The sequence below is a fragment of the Cydia amplana genome, chromosome 14 (genome assembly GCF_948474715.1).
Source record: "Cydia amplana chromosome 14, ilCydAmpl1.1, whole genome shotgun sequence".
Classification (NCBI taxonomy): domain Eukaryota; kingdom Metazoa; phylum Arthropoda; class Insecta; order Lepidoptera; family Tortricidae; genus Cydia; species Cydia amplana.
In genome coordinates this window covers 12772748-12788437 of record NC_086082.1, presented here as the reverse complement: position 1 = coordinate 12788437, position 15690 = coordinate 12772748, and the positions used below count along the sequence as shown (strand labels likewise).

Below are 15690 nucleotides of genomic sequence, written 5' to 3'. Positions count from 1 at the left end.
CATATAAGGAAATGGGGAAAAAATACACTTCTATTTATTTAATACTGATAAATGTGGGCACGCCCGGAAGCATTAGGACCCCTGCCCTGTGGTAGGGTTGTCACGTGTTTACTATTTTTAGTGTTCCGTACAAAACTTTGTTCACGGAACACTTATGGGATCACTTCGGTCTTGTTTTATTGCTAAAGAGCGGCGAGGTGAAAAAGTAGGCCATATTGAACCAGTTTAATTAATGCGTGCCTACCCAGAAATACACCACCCCTTATTAAATCAAATATAATAATAAGAGCTTTGTTCAGATACTTACCTACTTGTGGCCGCTCCAATACATATGATGGTAACTGTACAATGAATATGTATTGAAAAATCTTAGTGACGTATATTGATTGGAACAACAGGTTAAGAATTTGATATGGGTTTGTTATGGATGATCTGTCAGTGTCAAAAGTAACGTTTCTATTTGAAGACCCTGTACCTGTTATGTAACCAGTTATTACAATCAAAATACGCCTCCCCGCTATTTGCGAACTCCGACAAAATCCCAAAAAAATATAGATTATTTTTCCTTCACATGTCAACCCTGTCCGGTCAACCCTTTCTGTATTTTTCTGGTCCTCCAAGCATTTTATTGTTATAATATCTTATCGATCCTTTTGTTCCGGCCTGTGTTCGCGCCGGCCATCTGCTTTTTGTCTGTACTCATACCTATACAGTTACTGTTACTCTTGCCCCGAGTAAAATAAACTGTTTGCCTTACCCCCACATGCCCTTAATGTAAAGCAAACAGGACATGTTCAAATAATGGAAAACTCTTATATTCAAATATTTAAAAGAAATATTTTAATGAATGCCCATTGTATTTATACAGGCTGGCCCAAAGCATGTCGATTTAAATTGAGAGCTTAAAGGTCTCTGCCCACTAGCCCGTTCCGTCACCGACCATACCCGTAGCGTGCCATACACGGACCGTCAAAAATTGTCGGCGAGGATATTTTGCCGGTGCCGAAACGCTCCGTGCATGGCACGCAACGTTGACAGAACGGTGCGTGCAGGCGGCGAAACGGTGAGCATACGGGTTACAACCGCGTATGGTGACCGTTCTAAGCCCGTTATAAACGGGTTGCCGTATCTGTTGCTCGCTCTTGCCAGTATGATAACCATTCGCTCGCTCTTTCTGATGAGTCTGGCTCTCGCGAATAAAACGCGGGTACTAAGGGCATGAAACGCGGATGCTACAGGGATTATATGCGGATGCTATGGGTATGATACGCAGTTACTACGGGCACTAAACCCGTTATGCACGGATATGAAACGATGTAGACACGGTGTAGTGGGCATAGTAGTCCGTGTCGCGTTACATTCCGTGCCTGATACGTTCATAGCACGGTCATGGTATGATACGGTGTAGTGGGCAGATACCTTAACTTCTATTGTATAGTGGCGGTTAAGTTAGCCAATTAGCGCCTACACCCACTTTATGGAACCTACCATTTTTTTAATAAGTACTTTTAGGTACAGATATAGTAGAAAATCGAATCTAACACCGTAACCCAGGTGTAGAACCTGTGCGGAAAGAGAAGAGTCGTGAAATGTAGGGGAGCCCATACATTCTACGAATCTTCTCTTTCCGCACAGACTCTACCCAAGTATACAATGGGTGCTAATGGGTTAGTGTGATTCTTAAGCGTCTATCATCACAAACTCATTATAAAGTCAATAAATCATTAATCAATATCACGTCCATAATTGCTAATTACAGCTGGCCCATGTGAATTAAATTCCACTGCAGTGCACAGTGCAAATTCGGCAATAATCGGGGTGACAATGCAACTAGCACTGACTGCAGCTAGCGATTTTATTGTACTGCTGAGGGTACGCGAGCGTTTAGCTCGGCGAACCATATGATTATGAAACTTCGGATCCTCTATCCGGCTTTTAAGAAGGGGAATGTACAAGGTGGCCTGACAAAAATAAAAAACGTGATGAAAATCGGAATGATGTCAAGTTTCATAAGAATAAGAATGATTTATTGCCGTGCTGTGTACATTTGTAGATGGTAATCCTTACAATTTATTGGTTTCAAAAGTTACCCATTTCGGGTATGCAATACGTAATTAATTTATGAACTTATGATAATTACAAACCAAAATATTTTTATAAAATGTTTTATCTAGTTGGAAGTCATTGGAACTATTGGAAGTATTGAATTCAAAATTAATATTTGATTGCGTAAATTATATTAGTGAAACCTATATCTACTCTTTGCGTTCAAAAGTATCTCCCATATGGGCCATATGTAATAATTCTAATTGTTCTGCATATATATTTATGTTAAGCTATTAGAGAGTGGTAGAAACTTTTGACGCATATAGTCTATACCAGCCATACTCTGTGTTCTGCGGAACCCTAGGGTTCCGCGACACCCCTGCAGGGGTTCCGCAAGAATTTAGAACACTATGCTTTAGTCGCCTCGAAAAATTTTACTATGCCGCCACCGTATTGTAGGGTTCCATCAAGTATTTCGCTTTCCAAAAGGGTTCCGTCAAAAAAAAAAGATTGAGAACCGCTGGTCTATACGTTACTATTGATATGATGCTGACTCCGTGAAATTCTAAAAACAAACTCTCGCTAACCGTTCGTAATTACTCGAATGACTGTACGCCGACGTGACGGATTCGTTACAATTGCCAAGCCAATTGACAGGCCAAGGGGCCTAAGCCAAGATGCCAATGAAACGAAAGGCTAATTTCTTTCTCTCTTGTCTGTGTGTTGTTAGAGTGATAGAGAGACAATTGCCGTTTCGTTAGCTATGGCGGGAACGATTGGCATCTTGGCTAGGCGCTCAGGACTCACGATATGGATGCGTATTTACTCAGAGAAACAATGATATAGAGGAGAAAAGGGGGAGGGAGGATACGACCGAAGATGGTCTTATGGAACGTTCGTATTGGAAGGATTCACATCATCATAGTAATAATAGTAACAATTTGCTTTAATGTCACAATACTACTATTATATTTGGATTTAATAATAAATTAAATGCACGCTTTCAAAACGCATTACAATTCCAACCTCCGGTACGGGCCGCGCGTTAATCTAATAGCAAATTAAATTTATCCCAGCTTTCAGCTACCTTTGTCCGTAATTCAACTTTATCTTATTAATCAACCTGTTAATTCAATCTGCTGTCTAAAACAATAAATGCAATTAAAAGGTATATAAATATAGTTAAAGTTTAATCATTAATACTTGTAGCTCATCCAGCGAAATTGTGAACAAAAAAATTAAAAATACATCTCAGACGGTATAAATAACGCGACAGTAAATAAGGTTAAGTGCTTTCGCGTTATAACGTAAACAAGGATAATAAATATTAAGGTGACACGGTAAAAAGTTGAGTGTTTATAAAGTCGTTTAGATTTTGCGGCTATCCCGTGCAGGTGGTGTCAAAGGCCGGGGCCCTTCTTTTCTTTGGAATCTTTTGACACGCTCGTCCGAAGACTTGGGTCGCACTTTGTATAATTGCGGGGCTTTTGATGAAATGGTTTTTATTTTTGCGAAAAAACTGTCTTTCGTTATTTTATTATCTTTCACTATATATTTTCAAATCTATGTGCAGGATGTGGGTAAAATTTAACGTGAAATGTTTAAATTAAAAAGCTTAATATAGCGCTATATTTTTTTTTATTGTAAATAGTTTAAGGGTTGTATTTTGTATTTACTTTAGGCATTCACACGAGTGAGGAGTACTTAGTATGTACCTATAAAAACCCAAATTTGGGCTACCAATAAACTTTCGCAAAACGTTACCACATGCTTAAATATATGATAGATGTTTTTTGGTTTTCCTTATAAGTATTTTCCGTTGTTACAGATAACCGCTATGGAGAGAAGACTGCATACCAGAAGGCTTAGTTTTAATTGAAAAGGATGGGACACTTCCATCGTGCTCCATCTTTACACATTACTCCCTTGAAGGTAAGCAGAGCAGCATACGTTTACCTATATACCTACTCTCGTGAGCTGTGGCTTAGCTAGGCATGGGCGAATGGGGCCTCCGCCCACGGCCTCGCACATAGGGAGGCCTCACAAAGCCAACATTTTCATTACCTTAGGAAAACACATTGAAAAGGGCCTCGCAGATGAGGGTTTCACCCACGGCTAGATTGGTTCACGCTACGTAATTATACGATGATACGCAATGATACGCAATTTTTTACGCAAAATTTGCGTACCATCAATAAAAACAGTATTGTACTTATGACAAACAGCGGACCAAAGAAATATTGCACACTGATTTTGCAGAAGGTTTACGTAGGATTGTGTAAGCAACATTGCCCGTTTCTGCAGTAATCGGAATGTAACCTTACCAACTTCTTACCAATCACCTTGGTTACGTAAGATACCTTTAGAAACATTTAATAGAGTCGGACAAAAAAAAAGTCTGCAGCGGATTTGATAGCCCACGCAGTGCAAGTGTTGTTTATACGTCATAATTTCATAGAAGTTTGACGTTTAAAATAACACTTGCACTGCGTGAGCTATCAAATCCGCTACAGACTTTTTTTGGTCTGATTCTACCTATGCTACATGGCCAAAACGGCTTTTAAGAAGCATAACGTACTGCATTGAGAGGTACAAGTTTGGAACGTACTCGTAGGTGAACTTTATGAAAGTTTTCGAAATCCCTCAAGGGCCTCAAGAGATGAAAGTTTGTATAGAACCCAGTCAAAAGTCGGATGCTTCCAGAGATGCTGATGGAAAATCCCTTTGGACAAGGCTAGTTATATCTCAAGTTATACGTAAAGTTGTATAATTGTATTACCAGTAATTATACGTAAAGTTGTATTACCACTTCTTGTTAAGCTTGAGTATGTATTCGCGTAAGGTACAGCTTGCTACTAATAGCATATAAGCATATAAGCTTGTACTATTAGCAACAATGTTGTAAATATTCAGGTCATGTAAATACGCAAGCCTTTGCGTCATTTTGAGTTTTCCAATAATTAAACATCATCACTACCAGCATATTCCTAAGTACAGTTAAAGAATATACTGACATGAAACGCGATTGAAAATTAAATATTTTTCTATTATAATTTAATCTGACATTGTTATTTTTTATGTTTTATTGTTTTTTTTATCTCTTATTGTTTTTAGCTGTTAATTGGGTATTTTAATTTGACTTTGCAATATTATTATTTATTCTGACATTATATTAACTAGGGTGCCCTAGCATTATATACATTTTGACCGCTTTATACTCTGCAAGAGATAATTTTTTGACATTGTATTTAGTATGTTTATTATGCTCTGACATTCTCTGACATTTCATTTTACTGTATTTAACTTTTACTTTTAATTTAATGTATTATTGTTTACAATCTGACGATCTTTTTGTCAATTCATGTTATTTGGAAACATTGTGACATTGTTAAATACCATGTAATTTCCAATAAGAAATAAATAAATCTATCTTATCATCCTACTGCTAAGCACAGATTCTCAACGTAATCGAAGGTTTGGGATAGCCCAATCCATTCGTAGGAACTATAGAGATCCCACGCTAATTCGGATTGGTGATTTTTTGTACACACCTTTGATTTTCTTTCCACATAATTCGTCAGGCGACGAGTTCCCTTTGACCCGTTGACGGACGCATGATTGGTAAACCAGTATAAAGCGACTCACTATTCCGAATAATTGCGCTAAATCGGAAGTCACACTTATATTTGATGGCGTAAACTCGCATGCGCTTGGTAAGCGTCGGGAATGCACCATATGGTGCAGCTTAACTGCACGAGTTAAGCAATCCGAGCCGGTTAGTAACGTATTTCTACCCACTTTGTAACCAAACTAATGTTTTGTACTTTATGATTACTTATTTGACTTTGTCTGCACGTTAGTCCTAAGATATATTATAAAAATTGTATTCTCAAGTAAGCGAATTTTGTAAATTCTTTTTGAGAATAAAGTTCTTAAACCATAATCCAGAAAACTATACTTTATTGCCCAGCGCTCAACCTCATCTGACTAATTCACTCATAATTCATGCATGCGACTTTAGTACCTACTTTAAAATTGTATTATAATTAGCGATAAATGAGTTACCAGTAACCAGTAATGAATTTCAAGTTTCAAGCGAGCGATAAGCGGTAAGCAATGTAGTTAGGTAAACAAACTCATGGTTGTTACTCGCAGAAGCTCTCTCGGCAATGTTACATATAGTAGGAGAAACAGAACACGTGTAAGATGTGAGTAGAATATTATTATAAATATACCTATTTGGGTCGAACACATTTCAGAAAAAGGTCACTTCTGTGGACAAAACAATAAAAGTTAAAGGTTCGGGCAGATAAATAACAAGTTTTTGTTGTGAGTTTTAGAACACAAGGAAACATAAGAAATAACACAATATACATATTTTCTTCCTCTCATCTCATATCAGCAAATGATTCCATTTTCTTCTACATGCTACGTGTCTATCTACCAAATGTTCGTCATTTAGGTAAAGCGCCACGCGGAAATGTGATCAAATGGGAAAGAATATGTGAGATGAATATATGAATGTTAAATGAGTATGTGATGTGTAATTAAACTTTTGGATTATATAGAACTAGCGACCCGCCCCGGCTTCGCACGGGTTATTATTACTCTTGAATAAGTACTCTATCTATTAAAAAATACCGCATCAAAATCCGTTGCGTAGTTTTAAACTTACTTTAAAACTGCTGTCTGTACAGACAGCGGGAAGCGACTTTGTTGTATACTATGTGGTACCTATACAGTGTAGATTTATCTATACATCGAAATGCAGGTATATAGCAGCTGCAGGTAACAATTATAGCGCGACAATGCAGTCAAAATCGCAATGCAACCTTAAGGTGCCGTGGGTTCAGCGAGTAGAGTTTTTGAAAAGTCGTAATACGACATACGTTTGAGAAAAAGTATTAATATTAATCTTGAGGCCTTTCTCTAGTAACTTCATCGATTCGAAACCTGTGTAAACAACTTTCGCTCAATAAAAAAAATCACGAACATAGATTTAAAACGCACCATTATAAATTTATATTAATGTTTGCTCAAGAGCTAAAAATATGAAACTTGCTTCTAAACATGCGTAATTTTATTTTTGATCAAACTCATCGATTACTCTTTTTTTGTTAAAATATATTAAAAAGAACAATTTAATGTCTGCTCAGCTCAGCCTTAACAAACGCGCTCTCGAATTTATCGTACGCAATGTATCTTATAAATTATGTCTTATCATATTAAACTACTGTAGTTAAACAGAGAAATTACATAAGTTTATGGGAAGTAATTTCCTATTCAGCCGAGCGTCTAACAAGGTGTCCTGGCACTGTTTACTTTCTGAAGATCGCGTCACAAACAATGTTGTTGGAAAAGCGACTCTGTATCGTATGGTAAAATGTTTATGTTTCCAAAACACGTTAGAGTGAAATGTGGGGTTGAGTATTGGACCGTGTATTGTCATTGCTTGCCCAAGCGCAAGCGTATCGGATTCATGGGGGAACCAGTGTAATTTTACCACGAGATTAACTGATAGTTTTTTCTACACTCATCTTTTATTTTTAGCCCCCGACGCAAAAACAGAGGTGTTACAGGACTTATAGGTAAATTTGAACGCCATGTGTGTGTGTCTGTCTGTGGTACCGTAGCTCTTGAATGGGTAAACCGATTGGGGTGCGGTTTTTTTACTTAAACGCAGGTTTTCTAGTGGTGGTTCTTAGATATGTTTTATGAAAACCGATAATTGTTTGTCCTTATCCGTTATTTCAACTTTTGTGTTTGTAAAAAAGAGGCAAAATTTTACACAGGTTTGCTTAACTTTTATCATGGAAAAGCAGTAGAGAAGTAAGTAAGCATAGAGAGCTCACTCCATACATAGATAAAAACCCATTTACCTATAATAAGTTTAACTAGTTCTCTATGGTTTTATGAATAAGGGGTACTCCCCTAGGTACTTCTAAACCTAGTTGGTAGTCTGCGATCCGTTAAAGCTAGCTAAGCGTTTGCAACGTCACCCCGAAAGCCCTGAACGCTTACTGTGTGACTTGCTTCATTGTAAACTTGACTACGTTTGCACAGGAACGACAGGAACGTACTTCTTGCAAGTTTCACATTCCAAAATGGGACTGCAGTGTTCCAAACTGTTACGGTTGAGTGAATTTTGGCGTGTTTGACTGCATTTAAACAGTGCCCAATTGAAGGAACTTTTTAGAAGTTACACAAGAATGTATTATGAAGCCTTATTATGAAACTTTGCATCTAAAATGAACTGTCATCGTGTGATTTTCAGTGTTTTAGATTCATTTTACACTAACTACTCTTAATCGCAGTGCCTCCGGGCGTAATCATTAATTAGGTATGAGTAAGTATTACGAACGAGATGCATATCAAACCAAGTTATTCTAAAAGTTTGAATTCATCTCCTAGTCCAGACACACGAGTCTGAGATATTTCATTCAATGTAGAAAAGTTTTTAGCAAACTTTATATAGGTACTTATTTATATGTTTCATAATTAAATGCTGTAAAACCATCAAACAAAAAATACACCTGTGGGGCAGACAAAAATGTATTAAGTCCGAACAAACCATACGACTGCAACATATGCTCGTAATTTAAAATCATACCTTTTCTATTCCAGGTGCGTGCGTGCCGTGTGCGCATGCGTTGATGGACGCAGCGAACGGGGCCGCGAGGGGCGGCCGGGCGGCGCGGGCGCTCCGTCTGTTGCTCCTGTTGGTTCTAGCGCTTGCCGCTGTGGAGTACCTTTTTGGTTCCATATTGGAGGCGTCACCACTCCGGACGTATCTGTATACGCCGCTGTACAACGCTACACAACCTACTATCAGGTACATATAATTCTGCTCTTAGTTCTAGCGCTTGCCAATGAGAAATATATATTATATTTACTCTTGCCTTGCCATCATTGGTTCTTGAACCACTCGGCGTGTAGTACTATACACTATACCTAACTAATTTATATTTTATTACAATAATTTTTATGTTCCCAAAACATGATATCAAGTCGTCTAAAAAATAAATAAAAAAAAACAGGTACCTAGCCTGTTTTTATGCTAATTTTGTGACTTAAATACCTAAGAAGTTTATCTCGTTCCAGATCCGTCGACCACTCGCCTTGGCCTAAAGCTCTCCAAGCCGAAACTACTCAGAACACTAAAAACTTAACCCAAAACAGCACGAATCAGTCAACCGGACGCAAACTCGACCTAATCGGACGAAAACCCGAGAACGCAACTCTAAAGAAACCTGAGAACACGACCAAACGAAAACCCGACAACGCAACCGTCAACACACAGTCAAACATGACCCGGACAGATCTAGAAGACAGCACTACGCTGCTGATATCTAAGATTATGGACAGTATAAAGAATTCTGCGACTACTGAAGGAGAGTTTAGGAGGAACGAGACGGAACTACCGTTATGCGATAGCATGCCGCCGGATTTAGGTAAGAATTTTGCCGAGTGTTGCTTTAGTCTTATTTCAGTTAACAACGCGCAAAGCCTCAGTAAATTAGACAGGCGACCAAGGTATCAGGCAATTAAATACGATGAAAGGACACATATATCACTTCCGACGTTATAGGCGGACTAGACTCTCGCGCGAGCCACGAGACGAGCCGCGAGCCGCGCCACGAGACGCGAGTGTAAGCGGTGGGCTCGCGACTCGTCTCGTGGCTCGCAAGCTCGTCGAGCTAATATACGAGGGGTATTCAAAATATTCTCGGTATGAGAATGAAAACAAACAAGTACGAAAAGTTTGATATTTTTATTTTTCAATATACTCCCCCCCTATGTTCATACACTTAAAAGATCGATCAATTATTTTTTTTAATCCCTCGTAAAAATATTTTTTATCTTTCGTGTAAAAATGCTCCTCCACTGCCGCCTTCAATGCTTCATCGTCAGAAAATTTATTTCCACGCAGATCCTTTTTAAGATTGGGGAGCAAAAAGAAGTCGCTGGGGGCTAAGTCCGGACTATACGGTGGGTGAGTAACAGTTTTAAACCCACGTTCAACAATAGCTGCCTTGGCAATATGAGCAGTATAGACGGGGGCGTTGTCATGCAGAAGCAGAATACCTTTGGTTAACTTTCCTCGCCTCTTTTCTTTAATTACATCCTTTAATTGACGTAGAATGTTAGCGTAGTACTGTCCTGTGATATTTACACCTTTTTCTTTATAATCGATTAGTAATACTCCTTCACAATCCCAAAATATCGTGGCCATGACCTTGCCAGCTGAAGGGATGACCTTCAACTTCTTGGGATGAGCTGAACCCTTAATGTGCCACTGCATGGACTCTTGTTTACTCTCTGGGTCATAATGATGAACCCAGGTTTCATCTCCAGTAACTATTCTTTGCAGCACCTCATCAGGATTTTCACCGCACAGGTCAATAAAATCGGAACAACAAGCTACACGCATGTCTTTTTGAAGCCGAGTCAGCATTCGCGGAACCCATCTTGCACTTACTTTTGACATATTAAGATGGTCATGTATAATATCATGTACGATACCAATAGAGAGATTGGTTACTTGTGCTATAGATTTTACCTTCACTCGACCATCTTCCAATATAAGTTTTTCCACTTTATCAATATTTTCTTGTGAAGTAGCTACTACAGGCCGGCCAGGTCTAGGGTCATCTTCAATACTCTCCCTTCCGCGTTTAAACTCGCTTGACCACTTTTGAATGGTAGATAAAGAAGGAGCAGACTCACGGTAAACACAATCCATTTCCTCTTTTATGGTTTTTTGATTTTTACCCTGTTTTGTCAAGAATTTTATCACGCATCGATGTTCTAATTTAGTTAACATTGTCAATTCGCACAGGATGTTCATGTTTGTTCAGCAATTGCAGAAAAACAAAAGACTATCTCGGTTCGAATTATACTTTTTTTTAATGTCAATGAATAAACCTTAGCGGCCAGTAACGAAAGAAATTTTAGAAGAGGTCGTAAGATATCAATACCGAGAATATTTTGAACGCCCCTCGTAATTTAAACACTAACGGCACGGCATAAGGTTTATAACCGAATGACAAGCCGAACGCGAGTGTAAGCGGTGGACTCGCGTCTCGTGGCGCGGCTGGCGGCTCGTCTCGTGGCTCGCGCGAGAGTCTAATCCGCCTATTAGAAGCGACATAACGTTACCATATATAACATCTACCTAATACTGCTATTTAAATTCAATATCCTTCCTTTTAGACCGAGTTGAACTTAATTTCCTAATTGCATTGATAATCGTGTCTTTTGTCATGTAGGAGAATGGGGAATGAAAATTGAAAATGCCATAGACAATGGAATTGGCGGATGATTTTCTTTTCGGGCATTGTAGCTTTGTCAATGGTGCGACATCAGATTTTGGAATGTATTAGATTTAATTAAATTGCATATTTCAATCATTTCAGGTCCGATACCAGTAAATAAAACGGACATGGAGCTAGACGTGGTCGAGAAAAAATACCCCGAGGTGCACTGGGGCGGGCGGTACTCCCCGCCCAACTGCACCGCCCGGCACAAAGTTGCCATTATAGTGCCATATAGGTTTGTACATACATACTACTATAACTAGGCACAGTCGACTACAAAGAGATGTAACCACTTTTTCACTTTATTACAAACTAGCGACCCGCCCCGACTTGGCACGGGTTAACACATTATACATAAACCTTCCTCTTGAATCACTCTATCTATTAAAAAAAACCGCATCAAAATCCGTTGCGTAGTTTTAAAGATCTAAGCATACAGACAGACAGACAGACAGCGGGAAGCGACTTTGTTTTATACTATGTAGTGATATTACAATGCAGTTAGGTAAAAAATTGGATACATCTCGTTGTAGTCGACTGTACCTAGACGATCAATGTGACATAAATCGGTCGCACAAGTTATTGTGCCAACTACGAGTATACTAGTGCGGCATCCCTAACAGCTGAACCGATTTGAGTCCACTTTTCCATTAGAATAATTGTGATATATCCGCGTTAGTCCTTAGGAATCCAGGTTTTGATGGCACAGACTCACTTACCCATCTACACAATTGTTAAATAAATTATTTTAAGTAGAGGAAACATCCGCATTGCATGATATTGTAATTTGTGATATTACCAGTGTACCTAATTAATAATAATGAATAGTACCTACTTATAGGATAAGAAAATAACATGGAAATCTTTTTATATTTTTATCAATAAATGATCTATCTATCTACTGATTTAATTTTGTCGGAGGTTTTTAAATAAGTTATCGATGATTATGCATAACTCCAAAATTTGTTTTACAGAGATCGCCAGCAGCATTTGGCGATTTTCCTGAATCATATGCACCCGTTTCTAATGAAACAACAAATAGAATATGGAATATTTATCGTCGAACAAGAAGGTAAGGGAACACTGTCAAATCCCCCAATTTCTCCTTAATATTATGTAATATGTAAAAAAATCAAACTGGTCTACTCTCAGATGATATCATCATCATCATAATTCTTAAGAGCCAGGCTCTTGTTGGTGGAGTAATTGCCATTCCGTTCTTCTCACTGCCACTGTTTTGAGCTCTCGATACGTCACAATTTTTTTTTTCTTTAGCCTGGTCCAAAAACGCACGTCTCGGTCTTCCTCTGCCTCTCTTTTTTTCTATTCTTCCTCAGATGATATCAGATGATTATAAATAAACCTCGGATGAAGGTAAATTGCCGAGAAAATAACAATTTACCTATTTGTATCCTTTCCAGGTACACACGAGTTCAACAGAGCCAAGCTCATGAACGTAGGCTTCGTGGAGAGCCAGAAGCAGAAGGCCGGCGGCTGGCAGTGCTTCATCTTCCACGACATAGACCTGCTGCCGCTCGACCAGCGCAACATGTACTCCTGCCCGAGGCAGCCGAGGCATATGTCGGCGTCCATCGATAAATTAAACTTCAAGTAAGTTTGCTTTCATAATCCTGTTACTAAATCCTTGCTAGCAAACTATGAAAGCTATCCAGCACCATAATCAAAAGTCTAAAAAAGTTCAACGACACAAATACATCTCATCTATTCCACCCATCCTCCAAAATATTTTCACATGCATCACCATCATTATCATCGATCATAATACTGCACAAGACCAGTATCACATAATTCACGAGAGCCATAAAAAATCCCACGGACCACAGAATTTTTAATACATAAATAAATACTTGCTCAACCAGCGCAATTTGTAGTCAACGTAGTAACAGTGTAGTAACCCTTCTGGTGATTATCAATGTATGAAGCCAAATTGCGATAATTTCTCCGAAAATATACATTTCCACTGGGTCAAATCGGTAGCTCTTAAGGTCCTCTATCATTGGCTTTCATTTACCTGGTACTGAACGCGACACTCTGTATTTTTAGCATTCTAGGCAATCTCATTTAAAGTCTTATTCAATTTCAGACTGCCATACGAAGACATTTTCGGCGGAGTATCGGCCCTCACGCTGGAGCAGTTCCAGAAAGTCAACGGCTTCTCCAACCGATACTGGGGCTGGGGCGGCGAGGACGATGACATGGCCTATAGGTTACATACTTGGTTTTTTACCATCCACTGGTACACCATAAACTAGCAGGAACATCGGGAGTTATGGAGAACCAGGGGAGAGGCCTTTGCCTAGCATTCGGAGACTCGCTTTGCTGCACTTCAGCGCGTTATAGGTGCGCGTGCCGCGGCCGCTGCTGGAAACTATCGCCAGCGAGGATTTATGGCCGAAGGGTGTTGTATTTCGGCGGTTCCGTGGCAATCTGCTGAGTCCTGAAAACTGTGTCGCCGACATGATTTTTAGCTTATGAGATTGCTTATTTTTATTGTATGTATGTATGTTTGTAACCTATGTAGGTATCTCCATAGCCCATGCGTTAGTTGCCTAAAATAAACAAGTTCGTACATAAATGCAGATTGTGATGTTTCTGCCACTCTGACACGTATATGTTATTGCTTTCAGGTTGAAGAAGATGAACTACCACGTCGCAAGATATAAAATGTCCATAGCTCGGTACGCTATGCTGAACCACAAGAAATCCAATCCAAATCCAAAAAGGTATATATATTCAACAATTTCATGCTAAATTAGATCAATCCAACAACTAATCGCTTAGTCAGGTTTAGGTATCGTTAAACAAAATATAGGTGACAGTCCATTTCCAACCGCAGCTGCACTGCTGTTCATTTTACTATGGAAATTGACAGTAACAGCGACGCGTTCAGTACCAGTAGTGAAGCTGCGGTCAGAAATGGAATGTTACCCTAACCTAATAAGAAAAACACGAATTTAATTGTCTGTCTCGTACGCGTGAGACTGTTGCGGTGCACTTTTTTGGGGTACTGTAGGCTCATATATGTAATAATATCGGCCAAAACAAGTTTCGACATAATTTTGGGCTGTACCAAAATGGTGGAAATCTGTTTCCCTATGATCTTAAATTTTGAGAGCATAAAATTCGATGTAAGATCTTATTGTGTATGAATCTTTTTACATGTTTACAGGTACCAGCTTCTCTCACAAACGAGCAAAACCTTCAAGAAAGACGGTCTATCGACCCTGGAGTACGTGCTAGTAGAAGTGGTACACCACCACCTTTACACGCACATAGTGGCGAACATAGACGAACATAGCTGATGGACATACTTCGCCAAACTCCTGTTTGGCGACGAAAGGTAACAAGTGACTCGCTTGTGATATTACAGTTACCATAATGTTATTAAGTGAATATTACTGCATTTGTAATTTGATGTAATTTGCTCTGCAGTCACAGAACAGTGTTCAATGAAAGTCACAAATTAAGTGTTGTGCCAGGAATAATTTTATGATTGCGTTTGATGTATATCGTTAAGTGTAAAGTGTATTATATAAATCTGTTTTTATTTCGTTTTAAATCATCGACATTTTGTAATATTTGTCAATAGGGAATATTAGTTTTAGTTTATTTATTAACCATAATGTAACATGATCATTACATGGTAAGTCAGCATTTCACAATTACGCGAAAGTCTGCGTAGGGGGCGCCACTCCCACAATAAATCACAATCTAAGGGTCTACCGCAAACGAGAGATTCGAAATTTTGTTATCTAACCTCTCTATCACTCTTGCATATTCGACCGATAAAGAGGCAGATAGCCGAGTTTCGGTTTATCGTTTCCCGGCCGTAAACAAACCGCCTTGATGTATCAATGACATATTTGATTGTCTGTGAAAACTTGTCAAAAAACAGTTTTAGGTACAATATGTATAAGTTACTCTATAGTATACTTATGTCGCTAGTGCTGCACTCTGGCGGCAAAACATTGCAGTAATACTCCCTATTTTGAACACTTTATTTTCATTGAATGTATGGGAATCTGTGTCAAAATATTATTTATTAGCTTTATTTTTCTGCTGTTGCTGTTGGTGAAACGATATTAATGAAAGGCGTAGAAACGATTTTGTGTTCATGTCGGAGATTTTAGGATAAAAACAAAACAATGGCACAGAGAACAATATCTGTTAATATTTACTGTACCAGTTTTATTGCTGTTATTTGTATATCGGCCAAATAAAAGACACAACATCACGATATAATATATGGGTAAACTGCAGAATACATTAGGTTAGTTATCGCTTCAGTTTCGTTACAATTTTATCA

The 15690-nt window shown here is 38.7% G+C and overlaps 1 protein-coding gene across 2 annotated transcripts in view; it reads left to right on the top strand.

Moving 5' to 3' along the window:
* LOC134654203 (beta-1,4-N-acetylgalactosaminyltransferase bre-4-like) overlaps positions 1 to 14941 on the top strand; it is a 325142-nt gene extending 310201 nt beyond the window's left edge. The window contains exons 2-10 of one of the 2 annotated variants that reach the window (XM_063509666.1): positions 3875 to 3978; positions 8671 to 8878; positions 9148 to 9497; positions 11463 to 11598; positions 12338 to 12435; positions 12785 to 12974; positions 13468 to 13590; positions 14012 to 14107; positions 14554 to 14938. In XM_063509666.1, coding sequence (XP_063365736.1) covers positions 8700 to 8878; positions 9148 to 9497; positions 11463 to 11598; positions 12338 to 12435; positions 12785 to 12974; positions 13468 to 13590; positions 14012 to 14107; positions 14554 to 14686 — 1305 coding nt within the window. In that variant the 5' untranslated portion in view covers positions 3875 to 3978; positions 8671 to 8699 and the 3' untranslated portion in view covers positions 14687 to 14938. Of the gene's footprint in view, positions 1 to 3874; positions 3979 to 8670; positions 8879 to 9147; positions 9498 to 11462; positions 11599 to 12337; positions 12436 to 12784; positions 12975 to 13467; positions 13591 to 14011; positions 14108 to 14553 lie in introns of those variants that run through there. The other variant, XM_063509667.1, reaches the window with a different exon arrangement.
* Positions 14942 to 15690: the final 749 nt, after the last annotated feature.